The 16792-nt window shown below is 41.1% G+C and overlaps 1 protein-coding gene across 4 annotated transcripts in view; it reads right to left on the bottom strand.

The window, feature by feature from the left end:
- The window catches only part of LOC125463028 (neuron navigator 1-like), a 618648-nt gene that overhangs the window by 55929 nt on the left and 545927 nt on the right, over positions 1 to 16792 (bottom strand). For all 4 annotated transcript variants that reach the window (XM_059653430.1, XM_048553660.2, XM_059653432.1 and 1 more), the window contains one exon: positions 1528 to 1703. In XM_059653430.1, the coding sequence (XP_059509413.1) occupies positions 1528 to 1703 (176 nt within the window). The remainder of the gene's footprint in view (positions 1 to 1527; positions 1704 to 16792) is intronic.

The following is a 16792-nucleotide window of genomic DNA, read 5'->3' as shown; positions in this document are numbered from 1 at the left end:
TTCCACATTTGGTGGGCAGGCGCTGGGAAGGGATCTATGACTCACCTTTTAACCAGCCATATTTTATCCCAAAGCTCTCAATGGCTTTGAAAGGCAAGCTTGAAACAGTCCTCAAGGCTTCCTGTCAGTGCAGCAGTGGACCACTGAGAAAGCTCCAAACAAGTAAAGGTGCAGGAATGGAAAATAGCAAACTCAGAACACAAGCTCAGAAATGTCAGCAGCAGTGAGGGTTCCAGTGGAAATGTTTCTACTCTTCCTCACCCCACTCTTCCTTCGACGACATGCAGTTCATCTTATTTTTCTCCTCCGTCAGTTGAGAGTGGTGTCATGCTCTACTCGAGGTACTGGCTCTGTTTTACTGTTTTCATGCAATAAAGTCTATGTAATCTATACTTGGTAGAAGCAAGGATCAGGTGAAGAAAGCTGTTACAATCTTAGGAAATTGTTTAATAGGATTATTCACATTGTACAGGTAAGTTTGCACCTACCTTTTCTATCTCAAGAACTTTCACAAACTACTTGAAGACATTCAAAGATTCCAAAGCTGTCTAACCTAAGCCAAAGCTCTGTTGCCAATCCACACATACCATCACTGATAGAGTCCCAAACTCATTATGTGCAACATAGCGTTGGCCAGGACAGGATAATGTTCCTTGGAAAGTAGGAGAAATGGTAGGGGGAGGAGACTGACCTTACTAAGATGTATAAAATTATGAGGGCCATAGATAGGATGAATGCATATAGTCTTTTTCCCAGGGATGGGGAACTGAAAACTAGAGGGCATAGGTTTAAGGTGAGGGGGGGATAGATTTAAGAAGGACCTGAGGGACAACATCTTAATACAGAGAGTAGTATGTATATGGACAGACTGCCAGAGAAAGTGGTTGAGACAGGCACAACAGCAACATTTAAGAAAAATTTGGATAGGTACATGGATAGGAAGTGTTTCGAGGGATATGGGCCAAATGTGGGCAATTGGAAATAGCTGAGACGACTATGGTCAGCATGGACCAGTTTGGACCGAAAGGCCTGTTTCCATGCTGTATTACTCTATGACTCTATGACTTCTGCTTGTCTTGGAGCATACATCATTTAAGTGGTAACTACATCACTTATCAGCAGTGGATGCAGCCTCTCACACAAGGCAAGTTTTGGAAAATTTCACACATGAAATATTTTATACCGTTCCACAAATTTTACACAATTATGACAGAAACAAATGACCCCCTGCCCACCATGAAGTTCTGCGAGTACAGTTCTTATGACTCAACGCTGCGTGTCAAAGACAAACAAAATCAAATCAACAAGTGTGTATCCCACATTCGAACAATGATAGCACTCATAGTATTTTACCGGCTGTAAAGCATTTTCTGAAGTCCTGAGGTCATGAAAGGCGCTTATATAAATGCCTGACAATTGAACAAATCAACTTCAGAAGTCACTTATCACAGTCCAATATTTTCTATACGAGAACAGTTCATAGAACTGCAAACAAAAAAAAAACAGAAAAAATATAGTTTTATTTACTCAGTGGATGAATGCGATGGTTTGATGGGGGCCGATGAATCTGCATCTTCACGCTGCACTTTAGGGGAAGATGGCACTGAAGAATCTGGTGTTGCGATTTCTTCAATGTCGGAATAGGAAGATGCTGATTTTGGTGCCTTTTTGAGGGTAAAGGCTTGCTTAAATGAGCTTCGCAGCTGAAAAAATAAAACAGAATTTAAAAGCATGGAATAGCATTCCTTACAAGTAAAAGTAACAACTTGCAAATATAATTGGCTTCATTGCAATGTATGTACCTTCTGTTTGTAGGTAATAAAAACAAAGAAAATTGATGCAAGTTTGGAAAATATGCAGTTCTTAGGTATCAAGTTAACTTCTGTGAAAACCTCAACAGGCCTTGAAAATGAGGGAAAGATGACCTTTTAGGCCAAAGTAAGGTTTCAAAAATTTGGTTTTTTTTTAAACTTTTACGTCTGTCAAGATTTTTACAGAGCTGTATGCTTTATCATCTACTTACATATTTAGATTATTTTGTTTTAAACATTCTCCCAATCTCAAAATGGGAACACCATGAGGGTATCCTCATGAAATTTGGCAAAGCTAACTCAATGGGTGCAGAATATGAAGAGAGGGATCTCACATTTTAACCCCAAACCTGTGAGGCAATATCCAACACTTAATTGCTCCAGATGTCCAACTATCATTGACCCTTTAGTTTTACCCGAGTGAAAAAAAAACACACCACTTTTGTTCTCCTAAAGATTATGGTCTATCTCTGGCAACTACTCAACCTGGAAGCAGAAGTAGAAATATCAGCTTTACAGGCCCAAATTTGATCTGTCTAATTGATTTGAATTTAAAAAGTTTGTCCAAACAATTATGCTATAGTAACACAAATTAAAGTAATATAATTTATGCTGCACCAGGGAGCTAAAAATGTCTCAGGCACATGTAAAAGACTTAGATGTAAAAATATAACAAGTTTGGTAATATGCGACTTTACAAAGGAATACAAACTGGAGGGACACATGATTTTAGGGCTGTCATGACATGGATTTTTTTGAACTTAATTATAAACTTGCCCTCAAGAAACAAAGCATCTTCTCTAAACTTATAGAGATGCAATACAATAAATCATATTCAAAAATATGCACATCAAATTGCAATTTATTCTTCATGGGTGGCATTAAAAATAAAAACTTGCTTGAAATAAGCTGGCATCTTGAGGCACAAATTTTTTGTTCAACCATATAATTGTCCATTTTGTCATATGCATGTAATCAGTTTATTGATTATTGATCAGTTTATTGAACTGGTGATGAAGTAAAGGGATCACAAGAAATGCAGATGCTGGAGTCAGAGTCAACACAGCTTGGAGGTGGAGGAACACAGCAGGTCACGCAGCATCAGAGGAACAGGAAAGTTGACATTTCGGGTCGGGATCCTTTGTCAGAGCTGGGGGAAAGGGAAGGCAGCTGAGAAACAAATAGAGGGAGCAGGGGTAGGACTGGAAGAAGGCAGGCGGAATGGCGATAGATGGATGCAGTCAGGGAGTAGTGGGCGCTGGCCAGTTGGAAGGGTATGGGCGGATAGGTGGGGAGAAAGACAGGCAGATTGTGTCAGGTCAAGGAGGCGAGATGAAAGAGGGGTCAGTCTGGGGGAGGGGAGGTGGGATGGTGATAGGTGGATGTAAGAAGGGGATAGTAGGGATTTGGTCAGTGAGAAGGGGGGAGCGGAAAGGTGAGGTAGAGGTTGGACAGGTTGTGTCAAGTCAAGGAGGCGGGGATGAGAGGGATGTTTGGACGTGACTTAAGGACGGGGGTGGGGTGATTTTAAAACCGGTGAATTCTACATTCAGGCCTTCTGGCTGTAGGCTCCCAAGGCGGAATATGAGGTGTTGCTCCTCCAGTTTGTGGGTGGTGTCATTGTGATGCTGGACAAGGCCCAGGATGGACCAGAGAGTGGGAGGTGGAGTTAAAATGTTGAGAGACTGGAAGGTGTTGTTCATTATTGCATAGAAAATGCAGATGCTCTATGAATACAGTAGATCAGGTTGGAGGATGTACATGTGAACCCCTGTCAGACATGGAAAGTTTGTCTCGGGCCTTGGATGGGGATGACAGGGGAGATGTAGGGGCAGTGTAGCACCTCCTGCGGTTGCACAGAAAGGTGCTGGGGTGGCGGGGCTAGTGGGGAGTGTGGAGCAGACGTGGGAGTCGCAGAGTGAGTGGTCCCTACAGAAGGCAGATAGGGGTGGAGAAGGAAAAATCTCTTTGGTGGTGAGGTCGGATTGTAGGTGGTGGAGTTGCAGAGGATGATATGCCGGATGCGAAGGCTGTTGGGCTGGTATGTAATGAATGTGAGAAATAATCACAGGACAAGTAGAATACCTAAATTACAATGGGTGCATCTGAAAAGGGAATGCACAGAACAAAAGAAAATAAATGTTTCAACTTTTTTTTCCTTCCAGCAACCATTGAATTGGGTGAACAACAAAGTGAATGTGTTTAACACTAAATGGCAAAAGAAAGGGAAATATAATTTATTTTTACTCTCCATTAACATTAAGTTCAGTCAATATGAAAGTATCAGCCTAACAACAAAGCAGATGTTTACTATTTTGGGACTTTTGACTTAAGCCACAAATGCTGTGGATGTGATTTATATCCCAGTTAAATTCAGTTCACAATTTTTTAAAGGCAGAAACAGGGTGAGGAGGAAATATACCCGTAGGAACCAAGGGAAATGGGTTAAATAAAACAATGGAAGTTCAGTGACAGTTTCTGTGAACCATCTCAACTTATTGTGTTAGAATGACACTATTCATCTTGTGAGCGGTGGGCTATAGTAGCTCTTTTGATTGAGGAGGTGCTGGGCTGCTTAACAAATGGCTCTGATAACCCAGCAGAAGAAAGGAGTCACGAGATTCAATAGTCAACTCCCTGGTCAGGAGCAAAAACAAAAGAAGGATTAAAGATATCATCAGTGAGTTAAGTCAGAGAAAGGCTGCCAAAGGAGACATGTAGGAGACAAGCTTCCATTAAGACGACAGCTGGACAAATGCAATGATAAGGCAGACTAGGACAAGTTAGCCTGCTAGCAGGGTTGTGTAGCATTCTTTATTGTTTCATATCTTGCAGGGAGCATCATAAAAGAAGTTAATCATCTCAAATTACTACTCTATTCTGTCAATTAGAATCCATCTCGGAAGCCAACTTCTTCATTTTTCATTGACTTTATCTGTCCAGGATGTGCATTGGCTCCATCTTAGAAGACTGGAGTATTGCACGGGATTTATATGTGAGGTTATGACATCCAGTTTCTTATAATAACATGAAATTATTATTGTTACAATCCCAAATCATGCTGTTGGAATACTAAATATTATTATTCATGATTGCAAAAGACACTGAATCTAGTACATGAGACCGTTAATTTTGTTTTGAGGGAATAGTCGGAGCAGACCTGGAATTTATTAACTGCGCAGTGCACTCACTTTGTTTTCATACAATGTGTGTGTATACAGGGGTATTTGTGGAATTTATTCATGCCGTGCAACAGCTCAAGAGAATTGCGCTAGGCAGGCAAGTTAATCAGATTGTAAAGTATTTCATGAGGTGGTTGCAAATCAAGCTAACTAAATGCTTGCACTTTTTGGGACTGACTGCAAAGTTGATACAAATCTTGTATTGTAGTTTAAATAAATAAACAAAACGCCAATGTTTAACATTTTCCACTATATTGATTAGCAGTTTAAGTAGTGAATTTCAAGTTTGGTCATACAATTAATTGAAAAAAAAGAAAACTCAAGGTTAGAAAGTGATGGATCCTTACATTTATTTGTGAGATTGAAGCTTATTGGCGCTTGTGTACAGCTATGTTTCTAACAAGATTCAATGAATGAAATCCAACATAAGCACTGGGATGCTTTCATGAGAATACATCACATTACTTCCACTATTTCTGAAAAAGAGTCATCAGACCTGAAATGTTAACTCTGCTTTCTGTCTACGGATGCTGTCAGATCTGTTGGGTTTCTCCAGAAATTTCTGCTTTTGTACCTATTTTCTCTTGCGTGTCTTGCTCCTGACTCTGGGGGTGAGAATCCATTCTGTCAAGTGCACATCTGACAAGATCTACAGAATTTGCTCATGCAACAGGATGCCAAGATAGCACCTCAACTTTGAGCCCCAGAAATGCATGAACATGTCTATGATTCATTTTACAAGAGGGGTGGCAAATCAATCTTTGGATTTTGATACGTACTTTCCCAACTGTTAAAATTTACATAGTATTCCCAAGACACTGATACAATCTCACACAAATGCAAAGCGATTTCCTGTCTGTAAGAAAATTATATTTGTAATCTCCATTCAATGACTGCATTCGACCAAATATAGTGGAAATCCTCAATCTTACAATCCGACCCAACAGCACTTCTAGAATGTGAATGACATTTTCCAACATCTCACCATTCAATACATTAATTAGTCTCATTTATAATGAGCTTAATTATTCAATAAAATACAGAAATTAGTGATTCACTAAATCAATTACTCACTCCATGTAGCTTAATTTTATTTCATTAATTTGCAAAGTGCATCTCATTAATTACCACATTCATACAAATCCAAATCTGCAACACATTTTATACACATTCAATTTGTTGTCAAACTTAATTAACACATTCATACAAATTATTGACAAAATGAGCCTTTCAGCTCAGCTAGTCCATTTGGTTTTTATCCTCACAGTATATAAGTTATTCTATAATTAATACTGGAAGGATTCCACAACCCCTCTTGATCATTAATTATTGTTGCATTTCACATCCTATACCCAGTGTAAAAATGGTTAAGAGCCATGGATGAGTCAACCTCAGCATGGCCGATAAGTCATAACAGTCTTTATTTTCTCTAAAACCTTAATCGCATCAGATCTTGGCTGCTTCTGGGAGCTGCTAGCCAATCTGATAGCTATCCTGTCCCTGCAGTGCCACCAGGAACAGTAGTCACAATGAATCATCAGGTTTCTTCCCTCCAACCCCTCTGAGGCTTGAATAATATTCTGCCTGTGACCTGCTCAGAAATTCTTAATGTTTTGACACAATGTCTCTGCTTTTGTACTCAATTTCTATTTATTATATCCAAAATCCCAAATGTTTTATAAATTACTCTGCCTTGCCACTGTCAAGGATTTATGCATATAAATCCCAAGTCCCTCTGTTTTTGCACACTCTTTGGAACATGACATAAGGTTTCTATCATCTCTCCATGCAGTTTCTGCTGAAACGCATTACCTCATACTCTACTGTATTGGATTCTAACTTCTATTCAGCTAGCTGACTACCTAATATATGTCTTTATGCAGTCATCATAAAGTTCTGAGATTTCATTTTATATTCTAACAACAAAGTTATTTATATTTTGTGTTAAAAACCAGTGGTCCCAACACCCACCCTCTGGGGGTCCCTACATTTACCTTTCAGTCTGAACAACAACCATTTACCTCGACTTTCTTTTTGTCTGCAAGCCCAGAAATTATCCACGCTGAAAATAACACACCCCTCCTCCCCATCTTCCACGAGCCCCGGTTTAGTTAGCCATCTTTTTGTGGTACTCGCTCCAATGCTTTCATAAAATTTCTGTCAACATTCTATGTAACTTCACAAAAAAAAAATCAATCAACTGGACTGGTCGAAGCATGGTCTGCCTTTTACAAATCCATGTTGGTTAGAGAGTCAGGGATCTACAGCACAGTAAAAGGCCCTTTGGTCCATTGAGTCTAGTCTCACTTTCCGGCATTTGGTCCATAGCCTTTTATGCCTCGGCATTGCAAGTGCACATCTAACATTTTTTTACATATTATGAGTGTTTCTGTCTCTGCCATGATTTACAGGCAGCAAATCCAGATTCCCACTGTCCTTTGGGTGAAAGAACTTTCCCGACATCTCCTCTAAACCTCCTGTCCCTTAAATCTACACCCCTGGTCACTGATCCCTCCTGAAAAGGGAACAGTTTCATTCGGTCCACACCCCTCAATTTTACACATGTCAATCAGGTCCACCCTAAGCCTCTGCCACTCCAACAAAAACAACCCCAGTCCATCTAATCTCTCTTCAGAACTGAAACTCTTTTGTCCAGGCTACATCCTGGTAAATGTCCTCTACATCCTCTTTAATGCTCTCACATCAACTCTACAATATCCGTTCCAGAACTGAACTCAATGCTCTAGCTGTGGCTGAACTAACTTTTTAACCAGTTCCAGCATAAGCTCCCTGCTCTTAAACTCTATACTTAAGCTAATAAAGGCAAGTACCCCATATGCCTTCTTAACCACATGCTACCATACATACTAAGGTCCCTCTGATCCATGGTTCTTCCCAGGCTCCTACTGTCCATCATATATTCTGTTGCCTTGTTTGTCCTGCCTGAGTGCATCAGTTCAGATTTATGCAGATTGAGTCCCATTTGCCACTAAGCAGCCCATCTGACATGTCCTCCTGTAATCTAAGGCTATCCTCTTCACTATTTACCATTCCACCAATTTTCATATCATCCATGAACGTACTGATCAACTCTTCTACATTCACGTCCAAATCATTTTTATATGCAACAAACAGCAGGTACCTCACTGATTCTTATGGAACTCCACTGGACACATGCTTCCAGTCGCAAAAACAGCGCTCAACTATCACACTCTGCATCCTGCCTCTCAGCAAATTTGCCAAATTTCCTTGGATCCCATGGTCCCTTACCTTTGCTATCTATGTCCCACGTGGGATCTTACCAAAAGCCTTGCTGAAGTCCAGGTAGATAACGCAGAATGTGTTGCCCTCATCTACACATCTGGTTACCTCTTTGAAAAACTCCATCGAGCTAACTGTTCTTGGTTAATCCTTGCCTCTCCAAATGTAGATTAATCTGTCCCTCTATATTTCTTCCAATAGGTTCCCCACCACTGAGGTTAGACTTACAGGCCTGTAGTTTCCTGCTTTATCCCTAGTTCCCTTCCTTTCTCTCAATTAACTCAAACCTCAAGGGCTTGTTGATTTTTTTTTTAACCCCTGTATTATTGATTCTAAAGTAATTAAAGACCCTGATGGAAAATTTTAAATATGGCTGAGCAAAAGATGGAAGTGTGTCAGCCACAAACTGCCCAGCTATTACTGTGGCAGAACAAGGTCAAACAGTCCAACAAAGCTCAGAAGGTGGATTTACATTCTGAATGGTTTAAGTTCAAGGCTTTCATGCTCATCAACTTGGTTTGCAGGTCGACCGCAAATCCCAGGGCTCAGAAAACCTAGAGGCTGGGTCAAGGCAGAGACAACCTTGAGAAAGTGCTAAATATCTTCACAGCTGTAATGATAACAAAAACAGAAGTTGCTGGAAAAGCTCAGCAGGTCTGGCAGCATCCGTGGAGAGAAAAAAAAATAATCGCAGTTGACACTTCGGGTCTGGTGACCCTTCCTCAGCACCAGAGGATTCTTCACAGCAGTATTTGTTGGTTTTGATGGGGGTGTTTGTTACCCTTGACAGCAAGCTCCTGTTCCCTCAACAGACCCAACCCAAAGATGTTAGGAAGCATTTCTACACATAAAGGGCGCTAGAGGTTTGAAGTTCTCTTCCGATTTAATTTTAAGTCTGAGATAGATAATTCTTTGTTAAGCAGAAGTATTAAGGGATATGGGCCAAAGATGGGTACCTGGATTTAGTCCACAGATTGGCCATGATCTCACTGAATGGAGGAACAAGCTTAGGTCTGAATGACCTCAGCTGTTCTTATGTTACCCTGCTTATCCGAGAATTATGATCACATTGCAAACATATTTGTTCTCATGATATTTTCTATTTATTTTATCTCAAGCGATGCAATGTCTGTAAATATGTACTTTGCTGGAACACAGCACCTGCTAAGAAAATTAATTAAAAATTCAGTCTTTAATTTTCGAAGAAGATTAGAAATAACTTAATGCCGTTTTGACACAAGACATTCATGACAGCCCTAATTGTGGGGTTACCTTAAACAGCAAACAGAGTGTAACAAATAGTTCATTATTGAAATATTCAATTCACTCTGTTCAGTGATAGCAATGGATGCATATAATTCATACACGTTAGTTATACCTACTCTTAAAGCACGTATTATGAAATACAATCATATTCATTATTTAAATTTCACAATTTAGTAATGTGGAGTTAATAACTCTAGTCATGGCAATTCTAAAAGTAGTATAGCAAAAAATTTGCAAAATGAAAGTTACAAAGCATAGTGTATCATAAAATGCCACAGTCCATAAATAACAAGTTAATAAACCAATGGGATATAAGCTATTGCTGAATTCTGAATGTAATTCAAAGTGCTTTAAGAGTCTCGATGGATCTGATGGATTCAGATGTCAGTGAATGGCATTCATCCAGACTGGATGTATTATGTGATTTCCTCACATGGTTGACATATTGAGAGCACTTACCTCATAAACCTGAAAAAAAGTTTGTGTCAGCATGGGAGGAAGAACAAAGCAATACTTGTTACCTTTAAGTATTTCATGAACCCAGACGAATTTTGTTTTTTTTTGATTATGAAAGTTAACTGTCAACTTTAATTTCAATTGAAAAACACTTGCTCATTAATAATCTTCTCTCCTCAACTGTAATCACATTTTGCTCCTTTACTAAATTGCTTAGTTAGTAATAACAGCTTTCTCAGCACAATTGGATTTCAAGTTGGCTTGATATTCACACTGAATTACACCCCTGTTTGTAAAATATGGATATTACTGATATTTACATTTGTTATCTGATTTCAACACCTGGGACTTTCATAGACTAATACAGTTCTAAAAATGCCAAAAAAAGCTAATTCAAATGGTCACAGCAAGTGGAGAAACACAGTTTAGGCACAATTCATGAAGTCAATGTGAAAGAGACAAAATTATCGAACTGAAATTAATATTTTGGCAAAGCTGTGGTTCACCCTTTCAGGCACAAAGAAGCCATCATCTCCTAATTTGATTAACACCGGTCTGAAAAGCTTCACATCCTGGAAATGAAAGACGCCTTGCTCAATTGTCAAGCTCAAAAAAAATGAACTCAGGCATCGATGTCAGCTAATGTTTCAGAGAACTGCTTTTGGTATAGCAGGGGATATGGGTTTGTCTTTGCAGAACTTGAGAAAGTGCTCTTCCTCTCCGCTTTTCAAAAGAACACCGCCCTAGTGAAACACAAATTAGAAAGGAACTGCTTTTAACTGAGAACTTAGAGATCTATAATATTCGTGAATAATGTTGATTAACAACTGTGCTCTCAAGTTAAAACCTTAAATCTCAAGGACATCCAAAGCCTTTAAATTATATTTTGACTTTTCTTTGTGCTGGACACTATCCCTCTTTAACTTCATACCACCGCATATGTAGACTAGACATAGTCTGTTATTTTACTTGAGGTTTATTATCCTTTCACTTTTTTTCTTTCACTCAAGAAAAGCTTGGAATTGGTTCCTTTTTAAAAATTCATTTACGGGATTAAGGTGTTGCTGGCTTGGCCAGCCTTTGTTACCCATCCCTAATTGCCCAGAGGGTAATTAACAGTCAACCACATTGCTGTGGGTCTAGGCGAGACCAGGTAAGAATGGCAATTTCCTTCCTTAAAGGACATTAGTGAACGAGATGAGCCTTTCTGACAATTGACAAAAGGAGTCATTGTCATCAGTAGACTCTTAATTCCAGACTTGTGTTGAATTCACATTGCTCCATCTGCTGTGGCGAGTTTCATACCCAGGTCCCCAGAACATTACGTGGGTTTTTAGTTTAACAGTTCAGCAATAATACTGTTAGGTCATCACCTCCTTATCAATGCATTAAACATAAAATAACTGCATGCTAATTAAAGAGAGCTTTAGCCTTGCTCTACAAAATCATACTGCTAACTTCTCACAGAAATGAGCCATGTGTCATTTTAATTGAGTTGCATGAAGGGTTTCTTGCTATGAGGCCGGGCAAGCCTTCCTGTGCGATCATCCCAAACTCAGTCTCTTAACTACCTACCACGTTTTGATGCTGGTCCTATTCTCTGGTGCACTGTAGGCAGAAGTACTTACCACTGCTGGGATATTCTGGGATCCTGGAGCTAAATTTAACATGCTGTCACACAGTCAGTCAGTCAATTACTGGCAGTCTGGAGCTGCCCTGCACAGATGAAGACACTTACTTCAGATGCGGCAGACATAGTGATATCAGCACCCTGCTCTGCACAGAGACCAAGTGCTCTTAGTAGACAGCATGGTGGGGACGAGTGATGTGTTCTTCCCTTAGGACCAGCAAAGAAAGCCATGACAGCAGATACTGCCAACCCAGTCAATGGTTGCCATTGGGATCAGTGCAGTCTTCAGAGTCCGGAAAATAAATGACATGTAGGAAGAAAGTTGCTGACTTTCACTGCTCCGCCAAGGTAGGTCACATGATCTCTATGTGTTATCTCCCACTCATCTGGCCTGTGGTCTGCACCAACCTTTCCACAAGGCTCAAACACTACTGCTGTCACTATTGCATGCAACACCTTCCCTTCTTCGCTTTCACACATTTCAAATTTCTCACAATACTAAAAATCCTCGGCTTCAGCTCTGTTTCTTCAATCACTCAGGTCACCGCAGCAGCTTTCCTCAACCTGCATCAGCACTAAAGCTATGCTAGACATTTCATCTTCCTCAATGCCTTCCTTTCTCTCATTCCAGGAGAAAATGGTCCATAATAGAGCTGAAAGAGCCAGGACAGGTGGTGTGGTGCCTGACACTAGGTTTCTCATCCACTTTGAGGACACCATCTCGGCACTTGCCAGTAAGTTTTGGGGTTGCTCCTGTGGTGATATTGTCTTAGCATTCAGTAAGAAGCATCATTCGTTGTTATGAGACTCTCCCATTTCCCTCACTGTGAATGTTATCATGATGCCACAGTTTGTATCCCTTGGTCATGACGCATTCTCTCATTTGGGCCCCTGCAGATATCATTGGGAAATTTACTGTGTCTCTCTGGTTATAAGGGAGGTGCTGTTACACCTTTCCTCTTCCACCTTCAAAGGAAAAGAACAGATTGTAGCAGAGGAAGCAGTGGCAAGGCTGTCTCCTGCAAACCCCCTCAACTCCGATACTGACACCTCGATGGGAACATACGCCAGATTAGAGACAGGAGCAGTTGCTGGTGAGCACATCGCTGCCAGGTTGCTGCAGCTCGTTAAGCAAGAAACACACCAGGACATTGGCACTCTGAGGGCTGCCTACTCAGGCACCTGCTCCGACCCAGGCAGGAAAAGGCTGCATGGTATCAGCAAGGCACCTGCTGTGTTCATCCAGCTCTACACCTTGTTATGCCAGGAGTAAGAAGCAGGTTTGTTAGTGGCACTGGCATGTTAACTTCTGGCTGCCTCTGTAGACAGGTTGGTGGTTACCAGGGATAGTCAGGTCCAGCAGTCTCAGCTTCCGCTGGATCTACACACTGACCTGCACTACACTGCTCTAACCATTGGTCCTCAGCAAGGAACCTCAACCATACTACAGGTGTCCCCTTTGCTACAAGGAGACTAGGTGGTGCCAGCGGTATCAAGTTGGAAGAGGAACCATACCCATGGCATCCAAACGTCTCATCTCAGGACACCCCAGTAGTGGCTGAGCTTACCACTTCCATCCTCAGCCCTGAGAGAGTCCAAGCCAAGGAGTACACACTGCCTCTGGGCAGGGCACACAACCTGTCAAGGCCCTCGGATACATAGTCTAACATCTTACTCCTACCCTGTACACAAATGCCAACACTTCCACATCTACACTTCAATTCCATCCTGGGGTGAGTCTGGCCAAATATCTAAGGCAAATTGACTCCAGCGATGATTCCTGGGCTCAATCTCTTACTATTGATGAATTCCAAAGTGCAAAAGATTTCCTTCTTGGTAGCCCTCCCAAACAACCTCCAGGCTCTGGACTTCAAGTCCCCACCCAAGCTGTCCAAGTAAATCTTCATCTGTTCACTTTATCCACCTCCCAGGCACATCAAGTAACCAGACCAGATTCAGTGGCCCTCTATCCTTCACCCTTCCCTTCAAAGGGAAAGTGCCCCGATTGATGATTTTCCCCCCTTACTTCATTATCCCTTTCCCTTCCATGTACTATCATTTCGTCTCCATGATATATTGAGTTAACTGCACATCAGCATTCAGTATTGTAATTCCCTGTGCATCACAGCATTATTGTTCCAATACCCACTATTAAGTTCCCTAGCATCCCTCTCACAGCCATGCGTGCTGATAAATGTACTTGTCTTTTAGTGAATGAACCCTACGATTGATTATGGACCAACATGTTGAGCAACTTAACTGGGCAGACCCAAATGTTGAGTGACCAGATTTCTGACTGATATCTATACAGTTCCTTGACTGTGTTGCTGTGACTCCCCAGGCAGGTTGCACTGTACCCAGAGGGCTGACCACAGCTAATTCCCTGTACTGGACAAGAATGGAGTCCCTGACTACCACAAGAGGCCAACTGACCTTGTCCAAGGCCCTGGTCTGATTCTGGAGACTGCTCTCAACTTCCTGCAATGGCACCACCTATCTGAAGGGCAGCTCCCTGGACTTGGCAGAGGACTGCTCCCATTAGACTTTTAAACATGGCTGTTTGCTTGAAGCACATGCAATTATAATGGTAACTATGAAGCTGGCACATGGTGCAGGTTTAGCACTATCGTAGCACAATGTCCCTCCCCTTGACTGATGATTGCTGAAAACTGTGCCAAGCTACTTGGCTTTGTGTCCACACTAAATAGCACGGCAAGATGGAAGTCCTGTGAGCCTCTAAGCGAGAAAGCGCAAATAGGAAAGGCAAGGGAGGAATGCTTTGAACGTTGAGGTAGGCACTAAGTGAGTTAGCCAAGAGAGAGGGCCAGCAGCCTGGTCCATTCCATGCACAGTGTCTCTGCAGCAGCATTCCAATGAGAGGTGTTGGTGAGCTCCAAATTGCAGCATTAACGTGAGGCGACACATTGCAAGTGATTTGGAAATGTGCCAAGATGACACAAGGAAACTGGTACATATAAAATACCAAGGTCCATGGATACGAGATGTGTGCAATCATTGCCCAAGAAGTGTGCCTCGAGATGTTGGTGCCTAGTGTCGCAGTTTGAGGTCTGGTCCAGCAAGTGGTGACCTAGCGTTGCCAGGTACTTGCTCTGACTTTTATGTTGGGAATTCTTGGTGTATAGTTTTTATCTGGCAGATGAGGGAAAGGAGGCTGCATACAGATGAGGTGAAGCTAATGAATAATGATGGTGATAATAAGCAATTATCCATTAGTGAGCCTCTTGCTGTGAATGAGAATCTTGCCTCAAAGTCCAGGTCTTGGTTGGAAAGTGCTACATTTTGTTGTTGATGTAAAAAAGCTCTCTTGCGATAACATGCCTGACTCTTCTTTTTTCCAAATTTCTCACTATAGCCTATGTCATACAAGGAGTGGATAGATTCTAAGTCACTGGCAATTAGCAAGTTTGAACTGGGAGCCAGTTCACACCACCTCACCTGGTCATGACAAAAAAGGCAACAATGATTGGAAGGGCATTTTGTATTTGATAGAAGTCAGCAACTAAATTTGTGTGCAGTTCGATCATTGTTGAGTTGTTGCTCCTGAATTAAGGAAATCTCAAAATAATCACTTTTCTGCAAGGTTTTAATCTCAGTTGTAAGGTGCAAATGTCAGCATCTGTACCTCTTTTTGAAGGTTACGAGAGATTGCAGAAAAAACGTTAACAATTTGCTCTTTCAAAAACATAAGGAGAGGCAAGGTTTTGGGTTTGTGCCCAGACATATCAGAACATGCCCGAGTTCATTGAGTTAAATGAGTGACACAGAAATCAGAAGAGGTCCGTTTACTTAATGTTCTGATATCTGCTGCATTGACTTGTTCAATTAATTTCATGTAGATGCAGGAAAGTTTCCTGTGTGAGGTCCAGCTATGTTCACAGTTGCAAGGTTTTACGGAACATACGAGCAAGAACAGTGTCATAAAGCTGAAAAAGAAACCTGGTTAGGGTGTTCTACTCCGCAGCAAACTTTACTGAAGTTACTTTGGTCACTCATGCTTCTTGGAAAACTGGTGCCAATATGATAACCCCCAATTTCCCACATGTCCATCATTCGAAGCAGTTACATCACCTACTGTTTAAACTAGTGACAATTAGATTGGAAAAGAGAAATGGAAGGGTGTCAAATGTTGGTGACAATTCAATTTGTGTTTCCTTATGTTGGTTTAGAAAACCACACCAAAATCTGACGCGTGTACTTCATGACCTGACCAGATCAATTCTGAAATCCAACTGTCTGGAAAAGCTGACATTTGGAAATGCTTAAGTGAACTGAGACCAAAATTTATTTATATGGGATCCATTTCAATAATGTAAAACAGAAAAGTCAACGTTGTTATTAAAATATTAAAATTAAATTATATAGGCAAACATAGGTATATTTCAAAATATTATGTGAAGTTATTTGACATTGCATTGATATTATAATCATGCATTTCAGTTTCTGTAGACTGCAGCATTAAGTTTACATTTTAACATTACGGTATTAGTAGATATCTAGAGTGGAATAAGAAACTGGGAGCATGGGGAGCATTTCTAGGGTTTCTAGCAAGCCAAATATCAACACTTCTCTGTATGCTTTTACCGATGTGGATGTCAGTGTAAAATATGAATATTTAAGAGTAATAATCTCAGTAAATTATGTGGAACTTCTTGATATCACTGGTAATTGGAGTCTGGGGTCAGCATTACAGCATTCAAGCACACAATGGTAAATTAAGAATTGTGTTTTCTTAGTATCACTCACATTGAATGGAATATAATGTCTTTGCCAATGCACTGATCAAGTTCATAGCAGTAAGCCTCATGGATGTCCTTACTGCCTTGCTGTTAACTGAGGTTTTTAAGGGTCTCAGCCAGCTCCTAGCCTTAACGTTGTGACCAGGTGACTTGTCATGCAGAGGGAGGTCAAACAAACTCCCCATCCCACAGTGGCCTGAGATCCATGACAACCCGACACCTCTGGTAGATCGCACAAGCGTCAATCACTGCCTTAGCCTGGCTGACAACTGCTGGTATTCATGACTTAAAATCACAGAAATGATACAGTGTAGAAGGGAGCCATTAGGCCCATCTTGTCCATGCTGACTCAAAGACACCCATATACCCTTTCTAATCTCGGTGTCAGTTCTTGGTTCCTGGGGAAGGCTTGGGCTTTCCAATTATGTG

Source organism: Stegostoma tigrinum, chromosome 21, assembly GCF_030684315.1.
Source record: "Stegostoma tigrinum isolate sSteTig4 chromosome 21, sSteTig4.hap1, whole genome shotgun sequence".
NCBI lineage: Eukaryota > Metazoa > Chordata > Chondrichthyes > Orectolobiformes > Stegostomatidae > Stegostoma > Stegostoma tigrinum.
Note: the sequence above shows the minus strand (reverse complement) of the source record. Positions and strands in the feature narration are given on the sequence as shown.